Source organism: Sparassis crispa (assembly GCF_003851025.1).
Source record: "Sparassis crispa DNA, contig_000008F, whole genome shotgun sequence".
Taxonomy (NCBI): domain Eukaryota; kingdom Fungi; phylum Basidiomycota; class Agaricomycetes; order Polyporales; family Sparassidaceae; genus Sparassis; species Sparassis crispa.
The window spans coordinates 120,830-134,357 of NW_020939755.1; the positions used below are offsets into that span (position 1 = coordinate 120,830).

General features: G+C 53.6%; 3 protein-coding genes across 3 annotated transcripts; 2 read left to right on the top strand and 1 right to left on the bottom strand.

Annotated features, from left to right (window-relative positions):
• Positions 1-1,147: 1,147 nt before the first annotated feature.
• Positions 1,148-3,473, top strand: SCP_0900470 (Metacaspase-1; the record flags this gene model as incomplete). The annotated part of the gene is made up of 18 exons (XM_027761282.1): positions 1,148-1,230; positions 1,286-1,303; positions 1,360-1,431; positions 1,484-1,710; positions 1,769-1,896; positions 1,950-2,031; positions 2,083-2,168; positions 2,220-2,280; positions 2,330-2,436; positions 2,509-2,571; positions 2,628-2,652; positions 2,712-2,812; positions 2,872-2,952; positions 3,022-3,102; positions 3,164-3,182; positions 3,236-3,281; positions 3,335-3,392; positions 3,447-3,473. 18 exons carry the CDS (start codon positions 1,148-1,150, stop codon positions 3,471-3,473), a joined length of 1,365 nt encoding a protein of 454 aa, XP_027617083.1.
• Positions 3,474-6,984: 3,511 nt separating this feature from the next.
• On the bottom strand, positions 6,985-7,173 carry SCP_0900480 (hypothetical protein; the record flags this gene model as incomplete). The annotated part of the gene is made up of 1 exon (XM_027761283.1): positions 6,985-7,173. The coding sequence occupies one exon, from the start codon at positions 7,171-7,173 to the stop codon at positions 6,985-6,987; it is 189 nt and encodes a 62-aa protein (XP_027617084.1).
• Positions 7,174-8,938: 1,765 nt separating this feature from the next.
• On the top strand, positions 8,939-13,375 carry SCP_0900490 (hypothetical protein; the record flags this gene model as incomplete). The annotated part of the gene is made up of 1 exon (XM_027761284.1): positions 8,939-13,375. The coding sequence occupies one exon, from the start codon at positions 8,939-8,941 to the stop codon at positions 13,373-13,375; it is 4,437 nt and encodes a 1,478-aa protein (XP_027617085.1).
• Between the last annotated feature and the right edge of the window lie 153 nt (positions 13,376-13,528).

A 13,528-nucleotide genomic window follows, 5' to 3' on the forward strand; every position in this document is an offset into this window, starting at 1 on the left:
TCAGGAAGGCCACGCTCCCACGTCTTTCTCAGGCTTACGTCCTCGTCGAAGGTTGGGAACTTCGTGAAGTCTAAGTCTTCTCCTCACTGCTCCGGACTCATGATCAAGCGCAACGTAGGGCTTGTCCTTGATTCCAATCTCTCGCAAGAACAGCCACTCGCTGTGTCAAGCTTGTTGTCGATATCTGTCCGGCACTGATGCACGATTGCGTCCTTGAACTTCTCGCGAAGTACGTGTCCATACAACAAGTTGATTTTTCTGGCAAGTTCACTTCCCTTTTCTTATCCTTCTAATCGTATTCCAGTCTCAACTCATTTGGAATGCTACCTAGGCGCGACATTCCATGATGAGTCGCGAGAGTCCGAGTCACGTCTCTAGGATATGTTCTGCAAATAGTACCATACTGCCCGTGGATTACAGGCCTCGGTAGTATGCATTGTGAGTCCAACGCACCACACTGTCAAGCTCTTTCAATTGGTGAGTCTAGGCTATAATCCTTGCAGTGCAGTTATGCATCATACAGCTGCAGTCGCCGATGACGGACTCGAGGGCGCGACCCGCATTTGCACTAGTCATCCTACTGTACATGTTACTTATCCTATGGGGGTGTGTCCTCGATGTCATCTCGGTGTGCCAATTCAAACGTAAACCTGTAAGTCATGCACCTGCCTATAGCAAAAATGTATCCTCTGGCAGTCGGGATACTTAACCATTGACGTGCAGGACCCTCGTGGACCTTGTCCCTAACATCTCACCCCGGCTCATGCTCGGGGTCGCGTCAATCACCATATGCATGTTTTCTGGTCTGGAATGGATGACAACACGCTAGTTATCCAACCGGTGACTTCCACTCAGTCCTTTCGATGGTCGGCCGCCCCCATAGCCGGTGCCTCAACGCCCATACGTGAGGTCGCATCTGAGACAAGTAAATCCCTATCACACCGCACGTGATCCACTGCGGAATGATTTGGCGTCAGGCTATCGACCTCTCTGAGTCTACAGCCGGGTCGCTCGTTTCCTCCCACGTCACCACCATCGTTATTACAGCAAACCCCCACCGAAGAAATCGACTTGTACGTATTAACTAGTATTACGGACGTCTCCACTCTGACTTTCCACGTCTCCAGTCCGTCAATTGCTCGCAAACATGTGGGAGGAAGAACATCACCCCCACCATCACCAACACCATCACCACTACGAAGACGAGTATGTTGTATCAGACGGTCCCGCGTACGCGCTCTGTTCATACTGTCGGTGCCAGGATACTGATCTACGTGGATATCAGGTATAGCTTGGCTGCTGCGTGAGTTCGCGAATCCTATCATGCTTCTTCCTACTGTGCTAAGAGCAGGTGTGCAGGATGCCGGAACCGACCTCTCGACCGCGCGAGTACATAGAGTATCCGTCTGCCTATGCCCCTCCCGCGGAAAGGTATATGTCATTCTGTCGTTACTGAACATCCATCGTTCAACCGTTTGTGTAGGTACAGAGATTATGCTCCTCCTTCCGTTCCCGCGACAAGTTTAGAATACTCAGAGTACTCGGAGCATCATCACCACCATCACCCTCATAACGCCGAGGGCGATTACGCGCCGCCCCCTCTATACCCGGAGTACGGCCAGTATGCCCCCCCACCCGGTCCCCCGCCTCCGCGTGACTATCTCCCGCCTTCCGGCCCTCCAGGTGATTATAGTACCTACACTCCCCCAGGTACGCATCCAACCATTTCCCCTCGTTCCGTTGTCTGATGTGAATATCGTCCAACCAGACGGCCCCCCTCCGCGCCCGCCGGTAGAGCACCAGCACTTCGGGCCCGTGTTCCAAGATGAGAACGGGAACGACAGGCTGCTGCACTTCCAATACTCACAGTGCACTGGGAAGAGGAAGGCGCTTTGTGTGCGTTTATGTGATCGGCTTTCTTTGCACGCATCCAACACTTGTTCCGATAGATCGGCATCAACTATATCGGACAATCTGCGGAGCTCAAGGGGTGTATTAACGACGCGCACAACGTGCGCCGGTTTCTGTGTGGTATGTGTCATTCAGTCCATTGGAGCTCAGTGCTGATTCGGACGTATCCAGAGGACTACGGATACCAAGATGCCGATATCGTGATGTTAACGGACGACTCGTCGAACCCCCGCTCGATTCCGACCAAGGAGAACATGGTAAACAATCTGTCTTTCGGCTCTCCCTCCGCTGACCGATGTACGGCGCAGATCGAAGCAATGCAGTGGCTCATCAGTAATGCCCAGCCGCACGACGCACTGTTCTTCCACTGTACGATCGTCCTGCTGTCTCGTCGATGCCAATCCTGATCGTGCGATAGACTCGGGTCACGGTGGGCAGACGAAAGATCTGAACGGAGACGAGGATGGGTATGATGATGTGATCTACCCCGTCGATTTCCAAGAAAATGGGCCCCTCGTGGACGACGTACGTAGCTCATCCTGTCGGTTTGTCACCTGAGATCCATTTACCAATGTCTGGCCTGGACACTTCGAACAGATGCTGCATGATATCCTTGTGAAGCCGCTGCCTCCTGGTTGTCGGCTCACGACGATATTCGACGTAAGTTCTCCTTTCAATCAGATGCACTGTATACCCAGTGAACCCTCCGTCCGTAGTCTTGCCATTCTGGTACTGCTCTCGGTGCGTCGCTTCTCAAATCTCTCATTAAGCTCCATAACCCACCGCATTGATTGCTGCAGATCTACCGTATATCTACAACCACTATGGCAAGATTAAGGAGCCTGACCTCGAGCAAGAAGCATCGCAAGGCCTACTCGCCGCGTTCGCTGATCGCGGCTTCGTATGTTTCACGTTCTGTTTCCGCTACTCGCATGATGCTCACTGCATCTACGCACACAGGCTCATGCGTTCTCCTCTACAAATGAGTTCATGGACCGCGATCGTCGCTTGCTTCAGACGAAGACAAGCCCGGCGGACGTGGTACGATTTGCGATGTCTCCTTCGCTCAGAGGTTGCTGATATCTCGCTCCGACACGTGCTGCGCTGAAGATATCATGGAGCGGATGCAAGGACTCGCAGACGAGCGCGGACACGTTCGAGGCGGGCCAGGCGACGGGCGCGATGAGCTACGTGAGTCAGATTTGCCGTTACTACTCCCCTCTGCTTACTGATCCTCGTCTTGTTGTTACAGGCGTTCATGACCTCGCTGAGTAGGCACCAGCCTCACGTTCTTGCCGTAGAATCGTGCTGAGTACTCGTGTAGGGCAGAACCGGCATCAAAGCTACCAACAGCTACTCGTCAATGTTCGGTGTGTGAAAGCCTTCAATCGGAAATCTGTTTCACTGACACGGTATTTCGTAGCGGCATGCTGGCGCAGCATTACAACCAGACCCCGCAGCTGTCCAGCTCGCATCCGATGGTGAGTCTTCCTTGAACTATCAACGAGCACGTTCAGTTACATATGTATCTATAGGACACTAGCTTGTTGTTCATCTGCTAAGCATGCGTCAAGCTTCCCACTCGCTCTATCCATTCCCCCATTCGCACATACGGCTGATCATATTTCGTTGACTGGGATGATCCACTAGCGAAGGGTGGTAGAGGATGCTGGCGCGAATCTAGGCTGTAATTATATATACGTGTTTCTTGGAGAGTTGTGACGTATGCAGGTTTACATGCGAGTCCAATATATATCTAAGTCATTGCAGTAACTCTGCACAGCTTGCAGCTCGACTGCCGGGAAGGGTCCATGGCGAACTGAAATGGCATATGTGTGTGGATAGTTGGGGCGGTACCAATCACGAAGTCACTCACAGTTGGGCAGACGGCACACCGCTTGCGGCGATGAATCTCGACTCGCTTCGCAGGATGGGCCGTACGTACCATAGTGGCATAGTTCGCCAGTAGCGAAACTGAGGCCGGATATCTTGCAATGCATGAAGTGACCACACAGAGAAATGGATGGCAAGACTCGTACCAAATATGAAGCAACTGACAGACAACGCACTGGAGGCTAGCTCCCTCAAAATAGCTGTTCGTATGAATCTATTAAGGGGAATTTGACATGCCATTGAATTTTGAGGTGTTAGACTTGAGGTCAACGACCCTATCTCATCAGTGCCAGGGACACGACTGTAACAAATAACAGATCCTGTTGTACCAAGAAAGCTTATGCGGATCGGGGTCGTAGCCACGACGCGTCGAAATATTTTTGCGGACACAGATCTACAACATGTCGAGCTGCCAACCCAAGGGCCGATCCGCAAGAACCACGAGCTCAAGTTACAAGTCGGCAACACGAGCACCGAATTCCTGGGCTCTGCGCCGACAAAGCCAACAGATGTCGTCACCGTCATCCGCGACGCGCTCAACTCCTACAAGCGCCAATCGTGCGGGTCTGGTCACAGTCTCGTCCTACGGCGCCGCCGATAGCGGCATCGTCACCGAGGTGCGGGACTTTGCTCTTGTGGAGGTATAATCGCCAACCAGCGCTGGCACTGCTGTTCTGTATTCCGCTCTGCAATCTTCGTGTTCGTCGTCCCTCCGTGCTTCTGGTTGCGCGAACATGCAGAGCCAGAAACGTACGTTCCGCGTGACATCAAATCTGAGGTCAAGATTGCCGTGCTGTACAGAAAGCTCGGTAACTTCCTACCACGGCGATGACAATGGCTCAGTCAAGACTAGATGAGCCGCCAACATTGCCGCAGCCCATGTGAAGAGGATCAACGGTTCGTCATTATGATCAACGCGAGTCCCATCAGACTCACATTCGCCTCTCTTCACCGTTGTTGTCGTGCATCCGCCGCTCGCAGACTGGCGTAGTATGTTGCTTACTGGTACGCACTAGAGAGAAACGGGCAGCCAGTCGGCGCAGGATGGGATCATTGTCTGCCAACTTGAGGATGCTAAGGTGCGTCGACTAGAGCCTTGCTGTTGTTAGTGAGAAGGGACAGTTCGACGGTGAACAAAGGTCGATGGTTCTTATGGCCAGTAGTGCCGCAATCCACCTGTCATCACCGATGTCAGTAGTATAGAGGAGTTCGTCGGACGTTCTGTAGACCATGCAAAGCTTAGCACGAGAGGGGGAGTGAAGCTCGATGTAGCCACGGAGCCACCGCGAAAGGTCTTGAATATTGCGTCGGGGGTGGGGAATTTGTGGTGGTTGAACCCGCGGAGTGGAACATCTGCGCAACAAGGCGTCGTATCCGTGGAAGCAGGGCAGTTAGTCTCCGAGTCTAGCGGGTTATCATGATCAGCACCAAACCCCTAGCCAAGTCCTTGCCGCGTGCATGCCGTGTGCTGCGCGTCGATGTGGTGGGGGACGATTATTCGTATTGGGTGCGTAACCCGACGTTCGGGGATGCCCCTTATCCTCCAATCATTCTCAATGCCCTGCATGGGGTTGATTGGCAGCTGCGTTGACTATCAGAGGTCGGCACACCCTGCTAAGCATCAGCCTGCAAAAGGTGGTGGTATGATTATATCAACTTGTCGTGTATAATCTCACAAGAAGCTTACAGTAGTAAGTTGTGAGAACGAGGATCGGCCGCAAAGGCAGATGGCAGTTGTGTCGTGGACGTCGTGGATATCGAGTCCATCTCGATGGTCAACGTCGATAGTCAGTCGACGAGCGTAGCGAGAATATTGCGAGATGGTAGACGTGTTTGCGATCTTGAAGAGCGAGCGCGGCGGCAACTTGAGTGTTCGCGGTAGCTTCCGGCTCCCAGTGGTAGTCTTCTGCAATTGTTTTCAAGCTTATCAGCATCCGCCACTATATGTTCGAGTGTGTTAGCGGCGCCAGCTTATTGTGACCCTCCCCACCTCAGCAAGGTCACTATTGGTTTGCCTTCGGGAAACTACAGCCAGCTAACTGTACTAAAACAACCAATCCGGCCAGTCACGCTCAGTAAAAACCGGCAGTCAAAATGTAGTCGGCCAATTTCAAAATTTTGGCAAATTTGACTATTAATGACTACTTGTGACTATTCTTATGGTTTTCTTATAGTGCATGACCTCATATAGTTTAGACCATGTCTGTACAGTTATGTTCTGACCCCTCAGAGCAGAAAAAAGCAACATATGAGCTCCAGAATGCCATGTATTCTGAGAGAACCAACTGCAGTGTCTGACTTTTACAGACTAGGATTTGATGGCATTTAATCACATAATTTCTTGGCATGAGTTTGGTGACTTTAAACAGACTTCTCTGGACTTTACCTGACCATGGTGCCAAAATTTTGAATCTCACTGACTTCAACCCGACAATATCAGACTTTAATTGACTTCCAGTTTTTACTGAGAGTCACGCATCACAGCGATTTTCAGAGACCTCGCCAATAAATTTTGTCTCGATTTCTAGGAAATTTTGAGAATTAACTTTTTCCTGGTCATTGGGCCCCGAAAAAGGGAATTTTTGGCGCCGGGTTGCGACTTCCTTCCTACCAAATCGTTTGACTCAGTTTTCGCAAATTTATCTGTCGCAGATTGCTCGACAAATGCTTCCCACATGTTGTACCCTATACCACCACACCACCACCACCACTACCAGACCTACTACGCTGGAAATTGCATTTTTCAGCAAACTCTTTATCCACTTCTTGGCGTCAGCATACTCAGCATCTCGAATCGGTTTTAGACCGCTACTCCTAACTCGAGCACGAGCTAGGACTAGGACCCGGTTTAACCATATTTTTTTCCGCCAATCATGACAGCGGAGAACAAGCTAAACCTTGTATTGGCATTACTTGGCTTGAATGACGCCGCTGAGCTTCTCACAGCGTTTCACCTCAGATCGGGCATAGCTTGTGCACCAAATACTGGGTCGCTCATATTCGCTGGCTCATCCACGCAGGGCCGTCGCTGTGCCGCGATCCTGGGCTGGCCACTAGGTCTCGGTGCTTGTTGATAGATTCGCGTTGGGCTGCGAGCCAAAACTCCTGCGCGTTGACTGGTGGACCCAAGAAATTCATGCACTGTGAAATTATACTCCTACATATGTCGTGCGTGAAAGCTCAGTAGCCATAGGGCTCGTTCCCTGATGTCTCCGTTTCAGCTTCGGTCTCCGTTTCTGACCCATGACCGTTAACGTCATGCCTCCCATTCATCCCATTCATGCTGTCATCATTTTGCGAATCGATGCCGAGGCACGCTTGACAGAGTTCGGGACGCACGCTCATTACGATCCGCTGGTCGGGAAGCATTCTGGAATGAAGGGCCAGTTCCATGAGTAACTCTTTGGAACAATGGGGAGTCAGCGTTCAGCGACAAGGCGACTCACATTTCGACACACTCGTTCGCGCAGTCGTGAGGGATCGGCTTGTGGTATCTGCTCAGCAGGCAGTTCGCACCGTTGCAGTCGATCTGGCGGACACACGAAGGCGCGCGAGGGCGTGTGGTAAGCCTTCCTCGCGCTGCCGATGATCTTAAATAGGAACTCACATAGTGCCGCTGGGTGGGTATCTGATGCGAGCAGCTGCTATATTCCACATACGTGATGAGGTGGTAGCACATCCAGGAAGTCGCAGAAGTTAGCGAGGGGGGTAAGGGACGCAAGCTTATAGGCTGCGGACGGAGAACCCCCGTGTGCGTGCGTTTTTTACTTAACCTTTTGTTGGTTCGATCTGATCCACGCACTATCGCACCAGGGAGCTTGGGAACTTCGGCGTGTGCGCGACACGCGCCCCAGTAAAATCACCCCGCTCAGCCTAGATCCGCGTCGGCCATAGTCGACATGCCGACGTCACTCCGAGCTAGGAGACTCAGTCGGGTGATTAGAACCAGAAATTTGGACCCAGTATCGAGATTTACCTTTCGCAGTCGCCACAGATTAGATGTGATCGAATACGCTCGATTGATGACTTTCGCGGGGCGGGGCGCGCGGGTGGCTTGTCCGGTCAATATGTAGTGCAAGGAATATTGAAACGTCACAGGGGCGGGCCATGTATGATGCGGTTGCGCTCATATCGAGTAAGTTTCTTCCCGGTTGACGCAGGAAGCCGGTTCCGTGCCGTAAAATCGTCGGCGAAACCTGGACGAAGTTCGGCGCCGGCATGCGGGTTGTTAACAAAGTGATAGAATTCTTCTCGTCAAATACCACGTGCGACGGTTCGTGCTGCATGTTCTGACAATGAGAGGCTCTGATCCTTGCAGAGGTCAAGGAGGGTGAAACGTTGCGGCCCAAACAATAACAATATATATATTGCGGCCAACACACCTAGGCAGATTCTGTCCGCGAGATTTAGGCGAGCAGCAAAAGAGAGCATTCAGTAGCCACCCGCGCAAAGCGCTCGAGGATTCAGGCCTCAGGTGGCGAGCTGAATCCATCTGCCATCCGAGGTCATTTTGGTCTTACCGCACGTAAGTATGGTCCGTATTAACACAGCGTTCCGATAAAGGTTGAAGTTGAAGCTTCGAGGTGGGATTCCCATCGTCCAGTCATACTACTCCCAGTACCCCGGCACGCAGACTATAGTTGCCCTGCCGAAAAGTAATATTAATTACCCCCCCCCCTGTTGGTGTTTGTCATGTTCCATGGAGGCTGAGGAAGCCGCGCCAGGGCGCATCAGGAACGTGGAGGATAGTTGGGAAGAGTACAGGAGAGGAAATGGACTTACCATTTAAGTATACACACGTTCGTTGTCGCGTTCACGTTCGAAACAGACCCCCCCTTGTTACTTTACCGGTTACCGACCCAGTAGCTACTATATAACCGTAGGACGAGTACGCCGCCCCTCAGTGTCTGCTGCTAGACGACGGAGCACTGAGGGTGAGTCTCTTTACTTACTGCATACCCGAGTAGTACGCTGATGCCTTTGTAGTCACTCGTTTATTTATCTCTGCTTAGGTATGCACAATACACATAGTGTCTGCTGCTAGACGACGGAGCACTGAGGTCACTCGTTTATTTATCTCTGCTTAGCTCCGCTATCGCTCGTGACCTCGTAACAGGTTATGAGCCCCGACACAATGTCGCCTGCCTCGGAATCCCTGCAATCTCACCTCAATGTCATCCCAAAGTTGGCAGCCGACGGCTCCAACTGGATCACCTACAAGGAGCGCATGTTCACCGTCATGGGCTCCCGAGGACTGTTGCGACATCTTCAAGGGACTGCTCGCCGGCCACCGGATCCACCCCCGCTCCCGATGCCATCACCTGCGCAGGCCGCGACGACCGCTTCCACAACGCCAGCCGCTACGGCGTCGACAGCCGCGACGTCACGCACTGCCACGACAACAGCCCCTGTGACTACCACAGCACCCGCCGGTCAGACCCAACCTTCGATGACACCAGAGGAGTATCTGAAGATCGTTGAGGCCGCCGAGCAAAAGCTGGATGAGTATACGCAGAAGGAGTTTGCCGCGCGGCAGCAGATCTATGGTACGATTAACGACCGGCTCCTCTTGCGCGTCAAGAAGCTTGTGACTGTGGCAGAAGTCTGGATTGCGGTACAGAACGAGTACGAGAGCAAGTCCGAGATGTACTCGGGCGCTCTGCGGACTCGTCTGCAGAACACGAAGTGCGAGGAAGGTGCCGATGCACGGGCCCACCTTGACACTCTCGCGAAAATGCGCGAGGAACTGGCGTCCATGGGAGCACCAATTTCTGATGCCGACTTCACCGCACACGTTTTTGCATCACTTCCCGAGTCCTACAGTGCCCTCTTGCAGGCACTCTCTACCGCCGCACGCATTGCGAAGACTACGATCTCCGCAGATGACATCATCACCAGCATTGTTGAGGAGTATGACCGGCGGAAGGCACACCTGAAGCCTGAGTCTGCACTCTCAGCAAAGGCAGACACGCGCTCGCGCTCGCATTCCAAGAGTCGTGGACACAGTGCGAAGTCCAAGGACGCGGAGTGCTACAACTGCGGCCGAAAGGGACACTTCTCGCGTGACTGCTGGCGTGAAGGCGGAGGGAAGGAAGGCCAAGGCCCAAAGGACCAGGCTTCTAAGAAGGGCGGCAGCAGCAGCTCGAATTCGAAGGGCAGGTCATCAGCAAACACGGCCGTGAGTGATGACAATCAGACTCACGCATTCACGGCTACATTCGACAGTGCCGCACTTGTCCACCATCCCGCAACGTTGCCTGATGTCGAGATCGAAGTCTATGACAGCGGTGCGACACGCCATATGACTCCCTATCGCGACTCTTTTGTTTCTTTTGAGCCGATGCCTGTGAAGCCAATCACCGCTGCGGATGGCCGTAACTTCAGTGCAATTGGCAGGGGCACAGTTCAACTGCAAATCCCGAATGGTGAGCAGATGACGACAGTGCTTCTCGAGGATGTACTATATGCACCCGAGATTGCATTTGCGCTCATATCCATTGCACGTGCCGACGCTGCCGGATACTCTGCCATGTTCGAGAAGGGGGAGTGCCGCATATACTCCCGCAGGCAGTCTCGGATCATAGGGCGTGTCCCGTCATTGAATGGGCTGTACAAGGTCGAGCACTCACGTCGTGCAGCACCTGTGAATGAGTCTGCATCAGTTGCTGTCGAGCCGGAGGTTGAGCGCGCCCTTATTTCATTGTCCGTGATGGACTTCCACCGTCGGATGGGACACATCTCGCCAATCATCGCTGAGCGTCTTGTGCGCGAAGGACGAGTTGAGGGTGTGCGACTCACAGACAAGGCAAACAAGGAGAAGACGTGCAACTCCTGCATCCAGGCAAAAATCACCCGCGCGACTGTCCCTAAAGAGCGTGAGAGTGACCGCACGAAGGAGCTGGACGATCGAGTCCACTCCGATGTCTGGGGGCCGGCTCAGACCGAAACACTTGGTGGGAAAAAGTACTTCACCTCGTTCACAGATGATGCCACTCGCTGGACGGACCTCTACTTGCTTCGTGCAAAGTCCGGCACATTCTCGGCCTACAAGTCCTATGAGGCAAAGCTGAAGAACCAAGATGGGAAGACCATTAAGGCTCTGCAGTCTGATCGAGGGGGCGAGTATCTCAGCAGGGAGTTCACTGACCACCTCACCACACACGGCACAGTCTCGCGCCTCACGGTTCATGACACGCCGCAGCACAATGGCCTTGCTGAACGCATAAACAGGACCCTCCCGGAGCATGCTCGTGCAATGCTCATCGCTGCCAAACTGCCCAAGAACCTGTGGGGCGAAGCCATGATGCATGCGACGTGGCTAAAGAACCGCACATCAACTCGTGCCTTGGATGGCAAGACACCCTTTGAGGTGCGATATGGACATCTACCGGACTTAGGCGACCTTCACGAGTTTGGCGCGAAGGTCTGGGTCCGCATCGAGAATGCTGGCAAGCTTGACTCGAAAGCACGCGAAGGACGTTTTGTCGGGTACAGCACTGAGAGCAAGGGCTATCGAGTGTACTGGCCTGACAAGCATGCTGTGTCCGTGGAGCGGAATGTGAGATTTATTGATGAAACGGTCATTGCCGACGAGGCTCAGCCCGAGGGGGCGATAGAGGCTGTCGTTCCGAGCTCGCCGTCAACACTGCATCAGCCGCAGCAGAAGCCGAAGTCACACACTGAGCCGCCAGCACCATCTTCTGTGAATCCACCTTCGATGCCGACATCTGATGCTCCCGTGCAAGAACACAAGGATGAAAATCATGCACCTGAAGCTCCCGCAGAGCGAAGCCACCGCCCCCGCAAGGCATCCGCCTACGTGAAGCGGCTAAATGATGGCTCGGGCGTCGCAGATGGACGCAAGAGCAGGCCGAAGTACCCCCAGGGCCTCCAGCCAGGTGACCTGATGGGTGCAGCTGCGGTAGAAGCTGAGGAGAGCGAGAGTGAACAAGAGGGTGATGAGCCGATCTTCGCAATGCCAGCCGCATTTGCAGTACGCGAAGGTCAAGAGCCACGATCGCTCGAAGAGGCCATGCAGAGTCCGGACTGGCCGCAATGGCAGAAGGCCATCGAGAAGGAGATGCGGAATCTTCGTGACCATCACACATATGATCTTGTTGAACCACCTGAGAATACTAATGTCGTCGGGTCGAAATTTGTCTTCAGGATCAAGCGAAATGCAAACGGCAAGATTGAGTCATACAAGGCCCGTCTTGTCGCGCAAGGCTTCTCGCAGATTCCCGGCATTGATTTCAATGACACTTTTGCACCTGTCGCCAAGCTCGCGTCGATCCGAATTATCCTTGCACTCGCCGCACACCATGACTGGGATGTGCACCAGATGGATGTCAAGGGTGCATATCTCAATGCTGACCTCGAGGAGGAGATCTTCATGAAGCAGCCACCTGGGCAGGCCGAACGTGGGAAGGAGCACTGGGTGTGCGTGCGACATGCGATCTATGGACTCAAGCAGTCTGGCCGCCAATGGTTCAAGAAGATGTGTGCTGCACTCGACGAGATGGGGCTCTCGCGCAGCCTCGTTGATCACTGCGTCTTCTACCTGGACGAAGACGACGACTCGGTTACCCTCATCATCGCACTCTCGGTTGACGACACTACGATCGCAGGCACGAACAACGCAGTACTCTGGTTCAAGACGGAAATCAGCAAGCGATTCGAGATGACCGATCTCGGCGAGATGCACTGGATACTAGGCATCGAGGTACGCCGTGATCGAGCCGCTCGAACCCTCTCACTCTCGCAGCGCGCATACATCGATGGACTTATGGCACGGTTCAATCTCGAAGATGCCAAGCCGCTGTCCGCTCCCCTTGAACCTGGGGCAATCCTCAGCATCCGACAGTGCCCCTCGACACCGCGCGAGTTCGAGGACATGCGGAACGTACCGTACCGTGAGGCGATTGGCTCACTCATGTACGCGGCACTCGGGACGCGGCCAGACATCGCATTCGCGGTGACAGCGCTCTCACAGTTCATGCAGAATCCGGGACGTGCGCACTGGGAGGCCGCAAAGCGCGTCTTGCGCTACCTGAAGAGTACACGCGAAAAATGGCTGACTTACGGCTTGACACGCGATGGAGTGGAAGGATTCTCCGATGCGGATTGGGGTTCGTCAGAGCACAGGCATTCAATCTGCGGGTACGTCTTCCTCATCGACGGTGGCGCAGTCTCGTGGTCCGCGAAGAAGCAGCCGGTTGTCGCGCTCTCAAGCACAGAGGCTGAGTACATCGCACTCACGCACGCCGCGAAGGAAGCAATCTGGGTGCGCTATCTTCTCGCCGATATTCTCGACCCGGATGTCAGTAAATTCGCACTACGACTACACACGGACAACCGCTCGGCTATTGCACTCGCGAAAGACAATGCGTACCATGCCCGCACGAAACATATCGACATCCGCTACCACTTCATACGCGAGGCCGTTGACTCTGCCGCCATCTCCCTGCTCTACCGTCGCACCGAGGACATGCCCGCCGACATCTTCACGAAGAGCTTGCCGCGCGTGAAAGTCGAATATCTTACGTCACTCATGGGCCTCCATGGCACTTGAGGGGGCGTGTTGGTGTTTGTCATGTTCCATGGAGGCTGAGGAAGCCGCGCCAGGGCGCATCAGGAACGTGGAGGATAGTTGGGAAGAGTACAGGAGAGGAAATGGACTTACCATTTAAGTATACACACGTTCGTTGTCGCGTTCACGTTCGAA